The 15,479-nt window shown below is 42.9% G+C and overlaps 1 protein-coding gene across 2 annotated transcripts in view; it reads left to right on the top strand.

The window, feature by feature from the left end:
- LOC115383035 (eosinophil peroxidase-like) overlaps nucleotides 1–13,030 on the top strand; it is a 40,180-nt gene extending 27,150 nt beyond the window's left edge. Inside the window, exons 1-13 of one of the 2 annotated variants that reach the window (XM_030085044.1) lie at nucleotides 5,872–5,910; nucleotides 6,036–6,113; nucleotides 6,224–6,311; nucleotides 6,462–6,637; nucleotides 6,813–6,945; nucleotides 9,199–9,325; nucleotides 9,416–9,622; nucleotides 9,715–10,072; nucleotides 11,012–11,172; nucleotides 11,258–11,516; nucleotides 11,597–11,767; nucleotides 11,857–12,094; nucleotides 12,365–13,030. In XM_030085044.1, the coding sequence (XP_029940904.1) occupies nucleotides 6,038–6,113; nucleotides 6,224–6,311; nucleotides 6,462–6,637; nucleotides 6,813–6,945; nucleotides 9,199–9,325; nucleotides 9,416–9,622; nucleotides 9,715–10,072; nucleotides 11,012–11,172; nucleotides 11,258–11,516; nucleotides 11,597–11,767; nucleotides 11,857–12,094; nucleotides 12,365–12,659 (2,289 nt within the window). In that variant the 5' untranslated portion in view covers nucleotides 5,872–5,910; nucleotides 6,036–6,037 and the 3' untranslated portion in view covers nucleotides 12,660–13,030. Of the gene's footprint in view, nucleotides 1–5,871; nucleotides 5,911–6,035; nucleotides 6,114–6,223; nucleotides 6,312–6,461; nucleotides 6,638–6,812; nucleotides 6,946–9,198; nucleotides 9,326–9,415; nucleotides 9,623–9,714; nucleotides 10,073–11,011; nucleotides 11,173–11,257; nucleotides 11,517–11,596; nucleotides 11,768–11,856; nucleotides 12,095–12,364 lie in introns of those variants that run through there. The other variant, XM_030085046.1, reaches the window with a different exon arrangement.
- The last annotated feature ends 2,449 nt before the right edge of the window (nucleotides 13,031–15,479 follow it).

Below are 15,479 nucleotides of genomic sequence, written 5' to 3'. Positions count from 1 at the left end.
GCTTTGCATGGTTTTGGCTGTGATTGGCTCTTGCACGCTGTGACCCTGACTTATAATAATTCCTAAAGAAGATGGGTGGATTGCTTGTTTCTGCTTTTTTGCTTTCTCCTTCCTTCAAAGGTTGATTTGGACACAACAGGTGCAATCGTTGAGTGGATGTGATGAAAAGTGTGGTGTGCTAACAACAGGAGCTTTTTCGCATTGACTCCAGGCCCTCAAACTCACTGGTTTATTTTAAAATCCGTGAATCTTTACACTTTTTGCTTGCAGGTACTAAAGGGGTGCATATCTCCTCTTCTTTTTAATGGGGGTCTGAAGCTGATTCCTTACAGTGATAAAAAAGGTTTATGTTTTAATGTTTTTTTTTTATTTCTCTAATTTTCTCGTCACTCATAGTTGAGAAATAACTTTTTCTTCCTTGTTTTTATTTGATTGGTACTTTTACTAATTCATTAATCATCATTTTAGCTCTATAATTGTTGTCAAACCTACAAGCATCGATTGCTTCTCCTTGTTATTCCTTGTCAAAAGCTACTGGGATTACAAGGACAAGGATTATTTCCCCTACACGAATAAAAAACATGAGATGTCCTTCAAGTGTTTACTCATAAAAAACAGAAATAAACAGAAAATACATTCCACATGTTTATCCAGTGGAAAAAAATTCTGCTCCCCTCACTTGTCACAGCTCTCATGCTCTAATGAAACTTAACTGTCTTAATGACTCTGCACAAAGTGTAAAGGGGCAGAGCATGCCGGGGGGGGGCACTGCCCACCCTCACTGTAACGCCCCTGGCGGATGATTTCCATTTCTGCAGCTTTGAGCTCTTCCGTGGTCAACACTTTCTTCTCCATAACAGATTTTAACCTGTCCATTACTTGTTGCACAAACGCACTCTGTTTTTCTGGATCTTATTCTGACTCACTGATAGAGTTCTGCAATTCTTTGCTTTTGTCTTTTAATTTGATACATGTTTCTTTCGCGATTTTTGTGGCAGAAGAGACATGGTGTTTCAAAGGCATTAACAGCTTTCAGTGCAGTCTTCTTCACTGTTGCATCTGGGCTTGTCTTCTCTACAGACATGTTTCCTCCTGTTTCCACCCGACACGAAGCGAATTTTTCGCGCGATGAGATTACATACAAAGTCAATGTAATGATGCGATTGTCGCTCAATCTTGAGTGGTGGGCGGCGAGCGATGATGCGGCGAGCGGCCAGCAGCGAGTGTTTCCAGCGAAAAATGTGCACACCCATCGACTTGCACTTCCACTTTCCGCCGCCCGCTGCTCGACGATTGCTGTCCGCCACTTCATCGTTTGTCGCTCGACTTGAAATAATTGAACTTTTCAAGCGAATTCGCGCCAGGACAGCCTATCAGTGTGGAGGTCTTCACGGACGTGCTGACGTAGGGCATGCAGGGCTCCGACCACCAAAACAGTTGGCGTGATGCCATGGTGAGCGGACTGTACGGCTTATTGTTTCCAGGACAACCGGAGGCTACACAACTTTCTTCTTCCAGTTTAGTGCAAAATTGACGAATATCTATCGAATGAAGATGTTGTGGACGAGAACTTTGAATATGAAGGGTGTCCTTACAGTTTTGAGCCAGAGTATACAGATGAATAGCACATCGAAAGGCGAGCGCAGAGGCAAAGAGAAGAACGGCTGCCAGAGCCGTACTACACATGCGCGTGGCAGCCGTAAACAAAGCTTTCAGTTCAGAGGTCAACTACACCACAACATTTATCTCGTGACACCGGGCTGTCGTGGAGGAGTGGCGTGAGCAGACCATGATGAAATATTGGTGAAACTAATGAGTTTTTGGACGATTAAAGCCGTTTTAGGAGCGGCTTTACATATGCCCCGTCTGCTCGACGTATATGGATGTCCGCCGCTCAAATTTGGATCTAGATTTCTCCAGAAGCACTATTCGGATCAGAAAAGCCTTCTGGGTGAGTATATTGCTCTAATTCATTCTATAAACAACATGAAAGCTGTTTAAACCGTACTTTTCCTTTAAGACCAGAAGCAGAAGTTATGTCTGTTGTATGTTCATAAATATTTGATGGTATGACTCTCAAGCATGACATGACGTCCACATCCTATACTGACATAGATCATTACCTGCAATGAAATTACCTGGAATTTGAACTACAACTTCATTTACAAATTGCTTTAAATGGATGTAATGATAGTGACACACATGTTGATCACATTTTTTTGTTTGTTTGTTTGTTTTGTTTTCCTTTGGACCTGGATGCCCTCAAGGTGCCTAGCACACATTTGGCAACATTGCTCATTGTTTGTCCTTGTTGTAAAATTCCGTGACGTTGAAAAAGCATTTCACTGCTCTCCACCCAAACACTCCCATGCAGTCAAAATTATATCGCTGAGCTGAACGCAGCTCTTTGTTTCCTTCTCTGCATTGTCACACACTTTCCATTACAAGCATGTCAACCTGATCTCACAGAAATGCGTTAAATGAGCATGCCTTCTTAGTACCAGATTGCGTGCTCCTGTCACGCATTGTGTTGAAATTGCGTGTGGTCACCACGCAGACAGTCTCCACTGAAAGTCAATTAGAATCCATGTCGTGGTGGGAACACGCATTCTCAGCATTAAAGATGCCACGGCATGGGTGTTGTGCACCTCTAAAGGACTGTCTGACAATAATCCAACTCTAACCGCATGAAGACAGAAAAAAATAGGCCTTGTCGTCGACCCCACACTGAAGTTGGAGAGAAGGCCTCTGCAGCTCCGTCTTGTGGATCTAATGCATGCACATCTATCTTGAGAGGTTGCTCTTCATGTTGAAGTACGCTACCATGCTGCACACGCGTATTTGGCTTTTCTGGGTTGGTGCCAGACACAGACCGGTGGGAAGGCAGTTGTGGGAAGGGAGCTAGAGCTTGGACTAATTATCCTTATAGAATACTCAAATACGCATGAATGAAGAGATCAACCAAACCAAACCACATCAACCAAAAAGAAGTTTACATGAGGTAATGCTGCCCCATAAGGTCACTAAACCCTCTGAGGCCTCGCTGAGACATGAAGCCTGTTCTGACCTTTGACCTCTGTTGCTTTAACGGCAAGAGTAAGTTGAAAAAGACTGGATGGAACCTACAAACATGACTAAAAAAAAGACTACAGAATTTACATTGAAGATAATGCCTTTTCAGAAGAGTGAAATGCATTCCAGAAGAATATACAGGGTCATTCTTAATCACCAACATGATCAAGGAAAAGCAAGAAAAAAAATTCAGTTTCAGGCTGAGCGTAATGCTTCTAGGGGTGTAACGGTACACAAAAGCCACGGTACGGTACGTACCTCGGTGTAAGGGTCACGGTTCGGTACGTTTTTCGGTACAGTGGGGAAAAAGTAAAAAAAGCTCACAAATGTACCAGAACATTTTTCCCAAGCTTTCCCATGTGACACATTATTGGCCCAGTTTACATGGTGTTTTTTCAATCCGATTGTAAACAATAGTATTAAACGCGAGTGTATTCATGTAGGCATACAAAGCATCCACGATGAATCCTCGTTTACAAGGACCCTGTGACATGCGCACAAAGTCTCACGAGGAACTTGCAGGTCTTCCTCTCTGCAGCAGCAGTCCTCAGCGCCAAGCAGAGAGTTTTTATCTGCTGATATCTGCTCAAATAATGTCCCAAAATCTCCATGATACGCTGCTGAAGGAGCAGCTGCTCCCCTGACCGCAGCACCGCAGTACGGAGCAGCACGTCTCGGTGTGAGCTCTGCGCAGCACGCTGATGTTTCGAATTAACTGGTGCCCATTTTAACTTGTGACCAATAATGACTGAAACATCTAGTCGTTCTTGCGAACGTCGGTTATCGACAGTTACAGTGAGTGTATACGTTTAAAGTCTTTTGTGAGTCTTACTTTAACAACTGCTGTTATCAGCATGTGTTTACACAGACCTCCGCTGTCATTCGTTAACACGGGAACCAGTTAATCCATAACACCAGCCGGCGATTGCTCGTATTCTGCTATGGAGCTCTTTATACCACTCGCTATTGCGCAATTTGGTCCCATCTCGCCTCTCCAATGTTTTTTCTGTCGGGGTTTTTTACTAAAAAAGTGTTTTTCAACCACCGTGGCGTTCTCTGCTGGTTTTTTGACTGTGCTGCTTCTGTTTACTGGCACGTCACACGTCACTCCGTATGAGGGAACGCACGCGGAACAAATGCTCTCCCGTTTAATCCGCTCCGCCTCACGCTGCAGCTCTCATTCCGCTTGTACTTTCTTATTTCTTTGTTCATGTTTGGACCTGCGTGTTCTACTTCTTCTTCTTCTGTGATAATGGTGGTTGCCGGCAGCTTTTAGGCTCATTACCGCCATCTAAGGTTGGAATTTTTTTTTTTTTTTTTACTCACTGGTGTATTCGTCGTGTGATTGTGTGTGCCGAACCGTGACCCCCGTACCGTGACGGTACGGGACGAATACAAATACCGTTACACTCCTAAATGCTTCTATGAAAAAAAAAAAGATATGTTGAAGATGAAGATAATAATGGACAGAATATGTTTCTCTGAGCAACATATTAGAGAATGCAGTTTAGTTGTCTCAGAATGCAGGACATAAAATGGCCAGGACCAGGAAATAAATGTTTCGCTCTCTTTCTCTCGCCACTCTGTGCGGATACGCCAGCGGCGTTACCTAGGCAACAGGAAATGCCATTGTTTTTCGGATTAAAAAAAAGAACATTTCACTCATTGCATTAAAAATGAAAATTATATGTTGAAAACAAAAAGGACAATGGGCCATTTTCACAGCTCCACTACTTCCTGAAATTAACTGTGCACATTCATTTCCTGTCTTGCATTATTGGCCAAAATGATTAATCCAGGTGTGTCTTGTTGCAGCAGTCTAAACCAGACACACCTGGATTAATCAGTTTGGCCAATAATGTAAGACAGGAAATGAATGTGCACAGCTATTTTCAGGAAGTAGTGAAGCTGTGAAAATACCCCATTCAGTTATGAAGAAAATTTGATAAAAGCTCAGTTTGCTTTATTTTTTATTTGTTGGTGACAGCAAGCTGGACCAATCAGACATGTCGCTGATAACCACAAGGATTATGGGTATTGTACTGCTTCTCCGTGACATGATATTGACAATTAAATGTGTTTTCTTAAAATAGAGTTGATATTTCACGGGACTTTTTGACTCAGCCATACCGTTGCTACAGTCTGCCTTGGATGGTTGCACTATTATGGTTGATTATCAGATCTTTCTTCAGAATATTAATTCATCTTCATTTGCACTTCAGGGATATATGAAACGACACCCACGGCATGACGCCTTTGAAGCTGAGAATGCGTGTTCCCACCATGACGCAGATTCTAATTGACTTTCAGTGGAGACTGTTGGTGTGGTGACCACACGCAATTTCAACACAATGCGTGACAGGAGCACGCAATCTGGGACTAAGAATGCGTGATCATTTCACGCATTTCTGTGAGATCAGTTTGCACTTTTCCAAAGATTTCCTTATCTGGACACAAGACATCGAACGCGACGATCAAACATCTCTTTCACGCCACCGATTTGAATTAAATATTTAAAAATGGTAAAACGTGTTCACACTAACATTGCTGAAACTAATGACATTTCTAAATCAGGTTGTTACCATGTCACAAATTAGTCAGACCTTCTATTATATAATTTTCTTGATTATTATCTGGTCAAGGAAAAAAAAAAAAAAAATTCCTACAGAGAGGAGGAAGAAGGAAGAACTGGTGACTGACAGAAGCTTCATTTGCTGCAGTCATGGGCGAGGCTTCTCGCTCCACTATAAAAGACCGGCACTTTGGGACAATGCGACATTGTGAACCTGACATCTCGAAGAGCAAAGAAAGCCTTCACAAGTTTCCATACAGCCACAGGTAACAAGCCTCCTTAAGATCTTTATTTACGGCACGCATTTTTGACATTGTGCTTATCAAGTCTCGATACATCAGCCTTGAAACCAGTTTTTAGAGTAATTTTGGCTTAATATTTTGTTTTCCAGCGATGATGATCCAGAGATTTTCCTCTGTCCTTCTTCTTTTGGGCATCTGCCTGATGCCCATTGACTCTACGCTAGCAGGTAAATCCATTATTCTACTGACATGTTTCTAAAATATTATTATTACTTTTGTCTCTTTACTTTTTCTTTGTTATTTCATGGGATAGCTGAAATTCTTTTTCTCTTTCCAGGTCAACATTTTGACAGTCCTCTCCTTGAACGATGTTTTGAGGACGCAAGAAAGATTGTGGATGAAGCGTACACGTATTCTAGACAAGAGTGATTTTTTCTCGTGCCATTTCTGTTTAATAGTTCTGCAGATTTTTGTTGTGTCTCCTGGAGTCATCATAAACAGTCTGTCTTACCAAAATTTTCCCCACCACCAAATATAAAACGTAATTCTTTTCAATTGTTTGGGTTTCCCTCCAGCACTCTGAGACGGGTTCGCAGGGAGACGGTGAGTCCTCATGATGCTCTCCGGATTCTGAATGAGCCTCGTGGTGAAACACGGTCGGCTGTGAGATCTGCAGACTACATGGCCCAAACCCTCCGCTTGTTCGTGGAGAAATCGCATCACATCCACAAACGCTCTCTCAATGCAACAGGTTAGAAACAGAACCAAGATGGCACCTACACGGCTGTTTTTTGGTTTTCTGGTGCGACACTCCTTTCTACTGTGAACACACTTGAGCGCCTGAAGGATGTAATTACCAACCAGAAATACAAAGCTTGGAAATATGCACACTGTTGACCACAGTATGTGTCTTTTACACTTTTCAGATTCGCTCAGCCAGGACGATCTGATGAAATTATCTGACAAAACTGGATGCGCAGCTCAAATCAGGGAACCACAGTGTAACTCCATTCCAAACATCAACAAGTACCGCACCATCACCGGGGTCTGCAACAACCTGTAAGTGGAACATTGTTAACTATGACTTTTTCTATTTTGAACTTCCTTGTTTTTCATAGGGAAAAAAAATAGAACCACCCCCCCCCAAAAAAAAAAAAAATATAAAAAAAAAAATACATTCTGTATTTCTTAGGCAGTTCTTTCTTAAGATTCACCCCTCTGCTTAGTTCTGTGAGGAAGCTAACTTTTCTCCGTGTTACCATGATTTTTGCCTCCATAAATACACACACACACACACACACACACACACAGACACATATATATATATATATATATATATTAGTGCTGGGCAACGATTAAATTTTTTAATCACGATTAATCGCATAATTTTTCTGCGATTAATCGCAGAAAAATTATGCGATATATATACATCAATATATAGATACTGATATATATATATACTGATATATACATAAATATATATATATATATATATATATATATATATATATATATATATATATATATATATATATATATATATATGTGTTCTCCCCACCCGGTGCTATTGTGTCTGTCTCCTTCAAGCTCGGGTCCTCTACCAGAGGCCTGGGAGCTTGAGGGTTCTGCGCAGGATCTTAGCTGTTCCTAGGATTGTGCTCTTTTGAACAGAGATCTAAGATGTTGTTCCTGGTATCTGCTGGAGCCATCCTCCCGCTTGGGGGTTACTGCTCCCAGTGTCCCAATCACTACTGGTATCACTGTTGTCTTCATGTCCCACACTCTCTCTACTTTTTCCCTCAACCCTTGGTACTTCTCCAGCTTCTCGTGCTCCTTTTTCTCCTTTATCACCACAGCTGTCTTCTGCTGTTTATCCACCACCACTATGTCAGGTTGATTGGCCATCACCTGCTTGTCAGTCTGGATCTGGAAGTCCCACAGGATCTTGGCTCCATTGTTCTCGACCACCTTTGGAGGTGTCTCCCATCTTGACCCAGGGACCTCCAGTCCATACTCGGTCCATACTGCCAGTAATCAGATACCCTGCTGGCATAATATCCTGGCCACTGGAAGAAATGCAAGCCACTGATAAAAAGACAAGAGAGCTCCTTACAATGCATGGAGAGTTCCACCCTAAGTCCAGCATACTGAGGTTATACACAAAGAGAAAGGAGGGAGGCCGAGGACTAGTGAGTGTCAGAGCCACTATCCAGGAGGAAACCAAGAGCCTCCATGAGTATACCGAGAAGATGTCCCCCAGTGATGATCTGCTAAGTGAATGCCTCAGACATCAAAAGCCCAGTAAGGAGGAGCCAGAGGAGCTATCATGGACAGACAAAGCCCTGCATGGCATGTACCACCAACAAATTGAAGAAGTGGCTGACTTTGGGAAAATATACCAGTGGCTGGAAAAGGCTGGACTGAGGGACAGCACAGGGGCACTAATCATGGCTGCACAAGAACAGGTCCTTAACACAAGATCAATAGAGGCCGGGATCTACCACACCACAAAAGACCCCAGGTGCAGACTGTGCAAAGAAGCTCCAGAGACAGTACAGTACATCACAGCAGGGTGTAAGATGCTGGCAGGCAAGGCATACATGAAACGGCACAACCAGGTAGCGGGCATCGTGTACAGGAACATATGTACCGAGTATGGACTGGAGATCCCAGGGTCAAGATGGGAGACACCTCCAAAGGTGGTCGAGAACAATCGAGTCAAGATCCTGTGGGACTTTCAGATCCAGACTGACAAGCAGGTGATGGCCAATCAACCTGACATAGTGGTGGTGGATAAACAGCAGAAGACAGCTGTGGAGATAGATGTAGCAATCCCAAGTGATGGCAACATCAGGAAAAAGGAGCATGAGAAGCTGGAGAAATACCAAGGGTTGAGGGAAGAAGCAGAGAGCATGTGGGGTGTGAAGGCCACAGTGATACCAGTAGTGATCGGGACACTGGGAGCAGTAACCCCCAAGCTGGGAGGATGGCTCCAGCAGATACCAGGAACAACATCTTAGATCTCTGTTCAGAAGAGCACAATCCTAGGAACAGCTAAGATCCTGCGCAGAACCCTCAAGCTCCCAGGCCTCTGGTAGAGGACCCGAGCTTGAAGGAGAAAGACACAATACCGCCGGGGTGGCGAGAACACAGTTTTTTTTTCTTCATAAATATATGTATGTATATATATGCAACTGGCATTTGAAGGAAAGTTTGAAATATAGCTGTGAGGCCGTTGTTGCAAAAAGATGTCTACACTTTCCTGAGGTTTCTCAAACAGCTCATCTCTTGTTTCTCTTGTTTTCTCTCTAGAAAAGCCACTCGTAAAGGGGCCTCCAACACCCCTCTTGTCCGCTGGCAGCCTGCTGAATACGATGATGGTATTTCTGAACCCAAAGGAAACAGAAGTGAAAGGATCAACAACTTCTTCCTCCCGCTGGTATGGCCTCCATGCCCCGAACGATCATCTTCAGTGAATTATTCAAACAGTGACAGAGGATTGAAACGACTGCAATCTGCTTCATCTCAGGTCAGACAGGTGTCCAACAATATCCTAAGGATGATGGATGCGGAGGTGGTCAATGACACGGAGATCACCCGCATGGTCACAATATACAGTCAGTGGAACGACCACGACCTCAGCTTCACGCCCTTCTCGCCGAGCATCAGGTCCTTCAGCAACGGGGTGAACTGTGACGAGAGCTGCCAGCGCGGTGAGCCGTGCATCCCCATCCCGGTTGGTGTTGAGCCTCAAAGCGTTCTGCAGAGATGCCGTTTCCGTCCTTAACCATCGGCTCCATCACCTCAACTCTCTCCTCTTCGGTACAGATTCCCCCCGGTGACCCTCACCTCCCCACGGACAGCTGCATTCCTGCATTCCGATCGGCCGGCGCTTGTGGGACAGGATTCCCAGCCTATAATTTCAGTGGAACTCCCAACGTGAGGCAGCAGATCAATGCGGCAACGGCCTTCTTAGATATCAGCCAGGTGTACGGCTCCGAGGAGAAGCTCGCTCTGGATCTGCGCAACCTCACTGACGACGGCGGCCTGTTGAAAGTTAATGAGGAGTTCACAGACAACGGCCGCGAGGTGCTGCCCTTCCACCCTCTGCAGGTGAACGCGTGTGCCACTCGCAGAAGAGTCACCAACGACACCAACGCCAGGGAGATACCTTGCTTCATCGCTGGTGAGTAGTCATGAAAGTTTTTTTATTGGAAGTAGAAGCTTCAGAATCTGTAACCCAGTGATTTCCTCATCTGTCAGTAGGAATCTACCACAGGAACAAGAAGAACGGAAATTAACTGCAAGGGTTATTTATAACTATCCAGAAGGTTTTTTAACTTTTTATGGGACAAACTTTCCTTTAATGAAGCTTTTGTTGTTAAAATGGATGCCCTTCAATCATTGGATATTATTGAGATAGTCAGCAGATAATAAGATGTATCAGATATTGTTATTTAAGAAAATATCATAGTACTTATTGATAGTTACGTAGTTGTTGAAAATGAGTTATTACAATATACAAACATTATTAAAAGTGCATTAAGGAGTTTGCACGTTTTATGTGAAACAATGGCCCCTGCAAGCCTTGGGCGTAACGGCAGCTTAGTGAAATGCTGGTGCCTGTGGCTTGCGTCCATGTACGTGCACACAAGAGGGGATCTCCTTCCTTGCTCTTTTAGTCGCGCTCGAGTAAAATTTAAGTTTCTTTTGCCTGGTGGGGTCTTTTCCGGAGTTGTGGCAGTGCTAGAAGCTGGTCCTTTCTTACTTTCTGGAAGCTCCATCCTCAATACTGCTCAGTAAAGCATCTGGCGGAGTAATGGCGGACAAAACGAAACTTAGGGATATCAGGTCAGCGGGAGCGCGCATTACGTCACATTCTCTCAAATTCTCAACAAAAAAAATTCTGGTGCCGGACCAGCACTGTAACATTCAAGTGACAATTTAATGCTGTTAACGGTACTTACAATGAATATATCAGGGCACATTGTACACACAGTTGAATATTTGTAACATATTTATGGTGGAAAATAAGTATTTTTAAAGCTGAAACTCCGTAATGCACCTTTAAGTACTTTGATGACTAAACAGCACTCAAACATCTTTCACTTACTTGCTTTATAAGGTGACGTCCGTGTTGACGAGAACGCTGCCCTGACATCGCTTCACACATTGTTCTTGCGTGAGCACAACCGGCTGGCTCGTGAGCTGAGGAGACTGAACCCACAGTGGGACAGTGAGACCCTTTACCAGGAGGCCCGCAAGATCATGGGCGCCTACACACAGGTAACTAAACCAAGCAGTTGGCCATGTTTGTTCAGAGAAGTCGTAATTCTGCCAAACTGAGCGTCTGTGTGTCGCGCTCTCTCAGGTGTTTGCGTTCAAAGACTACCTGTCGCATATTCTGGGGGAGGAGGCAGTGAAAAACATGACTGGCAATTACACCGGATACAATCACAGCGTCGACCCCAGCATCTCCAACGTCTTTGCAACAGCAGCTTACCGCTTTGCTCACCTGGCTATTCAGCCAACTTTCTCCCACCTGGGTGCGAACTACTTACAAGACCCTCAGTTTGGCAACATCCCCGTGTTCGAGGCGTTCTTCACCCCCTGGAGAATCCTCTTTGAGAGTGAGTTGCACAGGGTAAACTGTCACTAATCTGTAATTGTCTATTAAATTGGGAGCCTCATATTCCTGTCATCCCTCCAGTTGGAATTGACTCGGTGCTGCGTGGTTTGATCGGCCGTCCTGCCGAACTGAAATTCCAGAATCACACGATGGTGGACGCTCTGAGGGAGCGGTTGTTCCAGTTTGTGCAGCAAATTGCGTTGGACTTGGGCTCCCTCAACATGCAGAGAGGGCGTGACCACGGCCTGCCTGGTACATATCTCGGTCATATTCAGGTTTTTGTGTCATTGTGTTTGACTTCTGCTGTAACTGACCTGACATTTATCCATTAATGTCCACAGGATATAATACCTGGCGCAAATTCTGTGGCCTGTCTCAACCCAGGAACCAGGCAGAGCTGGCTCGTGTCCTGAATAACGAGGACCTGGCCCGGAGCCTCTTTCAGCACTACGGCACACCTGACAACATTGACGTGTGGCTTGCAGGTGTGGCCGAGCCTTTTGTGACAGGTGGACGAGTTGGGTCTCTCTTTGCCTGTCTCATTGCGAGACAATTCAAGAACATCCGTGACGGTGACAGGTCAGTGTTTGTGTGTATTCACTGCTAATTTCATGGGAATACATTAGCATTAATGAACCAAATAAGCACATTTCAAGAGTGGACAGTCTTTGTAGTAGCACTCTATAGGTAACTATTCACATTTCCACAACATATATTTACATTTGTTTTATTGTATGCTCCATTGTAAAATGTTGATTGTCTTTAACATCGTAAATTGTCTGCATTTTGACTGAGGCTTGAAGTAACATCAATTTGTTTTGTTTCCCTTTTGTTTGAAACATTTTTCAGGCTGTGGTACGAAAATAGTAATGTGTTCTCCACGAGGCAGAGGGCCGCGTTGTCCAGAGCTTCACTGGCCAGGATAATCTGCGACAACACCGGCATCACCTCCATGCCCAGGGACGTCTTCTCCGTCATCTCCAGTAATAACTCGGTCACCCCGTGCTCCGCCATCCCACGTCTGGACCTGGCCGCATGGAAACAGAGGCCCTGCACAGGCGCCGGTTGTTCTGCACCGGCACTAAAATTTTTATTTTTATTCATCTTGTCTTGTTTTCCTACACTGTTAGAAATTTTCCTGTAAAAAAACAGTAAAGAGCTGGCAGCTTGGTTGCCATTATTTTACTGTAAAATTAACAGGTTTTTCCTGTCGCATAAACTTACAGTTTTGTACTGTAAAGGTAAAAACAAGTGTGTACTGTAAAAAAAACGCTAAAGAGCTGGCAGCTTGGTTGCCATTATTTTACTGTAAATTATAACGGCTTTTTCCTGTTGCATAAATTTACAGTTTTGCACTGTAAATACAAAAAAAAAAATGTCTACTGTGAAAAAAACAGTAAAAAACTGGCAACTGGGTTGCCATTATGTTCCTGTAAAATTTACATATTTACTTAAAGCTAGGGTAGACGATGTTGTCCAAAAGCACTATTTGTAATACTGAGTGAAATGCTCCTTGCCCCCTGGAAGAAGTCAATTCATTATGTGGACGGAAAAAGGTGCAGAAAAAGTCTGACAATTGTAGCGGCCACAGGAGTGTAAAAACTCCGACCAATCGTATCGCGCGGACCGCTCTTCAGGAACCAATCAAATCCCTTCACCGTCCTACCAGCCCCCTGCGCGTATATTTCAATGGCGTGCACTGTCCCTGGTTCAGCGCGCACGCGCGCTGCCAAGGTGCTCTCGGCACTCGCGGCTCGCGTGAAAAATCGAACGAAGCGGAGCGGGTGCGCTGCGCTCCTATGCGTGTTGTGTGCGGGCAGTCAGAAAGGTTAATGACATTGGAGGCGATCACACACTCCGTGCGCGTGGCGCCTCCGTGCGCGCGCGGCACTTCCGCGTCCAGTGCTTTCGCTCCCAACGGGAGCTCCTCCAATGGAGTGGAAGCTGGGCGGAGCCTTGGGGAGATGCTACATTTGTGCTACTTTTCCAAGATCGTCGACCCTAGCTTTAATTTACAATTTTGCACTGCAAATGAAAAATACAGTATAGATTGATATTTAACATTACTTTCACTGTGTTTTACCATTAAACAACAATTTACTTTGTTATTTATAGATTTTAATGTGCCATGCAATATGCTATGCAAAATCACTGAACCTGGCTACAACCACTGAAGGCAAACATTATAAAATCAACCCATACTTAATTTTCAATCCTGTGCTTAAAATGTAAGACAAAAATCAGCTTCTTCTTGCACTTGACCAGTTTTCATTTTGTTAGGGAATTTCCCACTTTGCAGAGATATATTACATATATAAGTAAATGGTTTTAAGATACTGTCCTTGACTTTTTTAACAACTCTCATGTCTATATCAAAACAATCGGCAGAACATTTATTATTACACTTATTGACTATTGCTCCGATCTCCTCTTCGTTAATGCCAGGCAAAAAAATACTGTTAGGATTTCTTTCAATTAATGAGAGAGTGAATTCCTTCCTATCCTGGATTCTGGCTGCTAGGTCAGGCCCAACATTTACAAAGAACGCATTGAAATTATTTACAACACTTTGCATATTATAATTTTCATTACTATCTTCCATAAAATATTCTGGGTATGTATCACCTTTATTCCTATTTTCCTTGAGTAATCCATTCATTATATTCCAGATTCCTTTGGTGTTGTTTTTATTTCTATTTAGAATCTGTTCATAATACACTTTTTTACTATTCCTTAAAATGTTAATTTATTTTTGTATGTTTTATATTTCCTTTCAGCTTCCTCCGATCTTACTTTCAAGAACTGTTTATATAAGTTATTTTTTTTTCTTACAAGCATTTTGCAGACCCTTGCTCATCCAGGGACATTTTTCACGTTTGTTGTTTATTTTATGTTTTTGGACAGGGCAATGTTTATTATATAAGTTACAAAATGTGTCCAAGAATAAGTTATAAGCACTGTCCACATCCTTGTCTCTCATCACAGTGTTCCAGTCTTGGATTACTAGGTCCTGTTTAAAGGCTTCAGTACTTCTCACTGATAACATTCTTCTGTAAATATGATTTAGTATTTCCCCTCTCTTCCTGTAGCCGTCATTACAAACAGTAAAAACTGGTAGATGGTCAGTTAAGTCACAAATCATTAATCCACTTAATTTGATTCTTTCAATGTCATTTGTGAAAATATTGTCGATAAGAGTTGCACTCTGCGCTGTTATTCTGCTAGGCCTAGTAATTGCAGGAAATAATCCCATACTGTACATGTGATTCATAAAATTGTCAGTTATTTTATGTCTATTGTGATTAATTAAATCTATATTGAAATCACCAGTCAGTGATACATAATATTTTTTGTGTGCTCGAAAACAGTTTTCCTATCCAATCCATAAATAATTCAATACTTGACCCTGGTGTTCTGTATAAGCAAGTTACTATAATGTTTTTTTTCCTTTCACAGTTTATCTCAATTGAAATGCATTCCAGTAGTCCCTCAATGGCATCCGTCATTTTGCCAACAATTTTATAATTTATTTCCTTATTTACATAAATCGCTACTCCTCCTCCAATTGTATTATCTCTGTTTCTGTAGCTGAGCTCATATCCATCCAGTATAAAATCTATAGCCTACCCTTGTCTTGATTTAACCACGTTTCCGAAATTGTAACAATGCTGAAAGGGAATTTAAATTTTTGCAGGTATTCTTTAATGCTGTCAACATTTTTGTACATGCTCCTACTATTGAAGAGTTATAATCATCTTCTGAATAATATTTACAGTTGATATTTATATTCGAGTAAAAAGTGTTGTCTGGATCAATGCCATTTTCTGGATCATGGTCTTTGTGCTCTGTAACCTCAAAAGGATTCAACTCATAGAAATTATTGTCCAATATTCAATCTCTCCAACGTTGATATTCAGTTGGTGAGTTCATATGCGCCATGGCTTGAGAAGAAGTTTATTACCTT

The sequence above is a fragment of the Salarias fasciatus genome (genome assembly GCF_902148845.1).
Source record: "Salarias fasciatus chromosome 7 unlocalized genomic scaffold, fSalaFa1.1 super_scaffold_4, whole genome shotgun sequence".
NCBI classification, from domain to species: Eukaryota; Metazoa; Chordata; class Actinopteri; order Blenniiformes; family Blenniidae; genus Salarias; species Salarias fasciatus.
The sequence above is the reverse complement of the archived record's forward strand: the minus strand, read 5'-3'. Positions and strand labels throughout refer to the sequence as shown.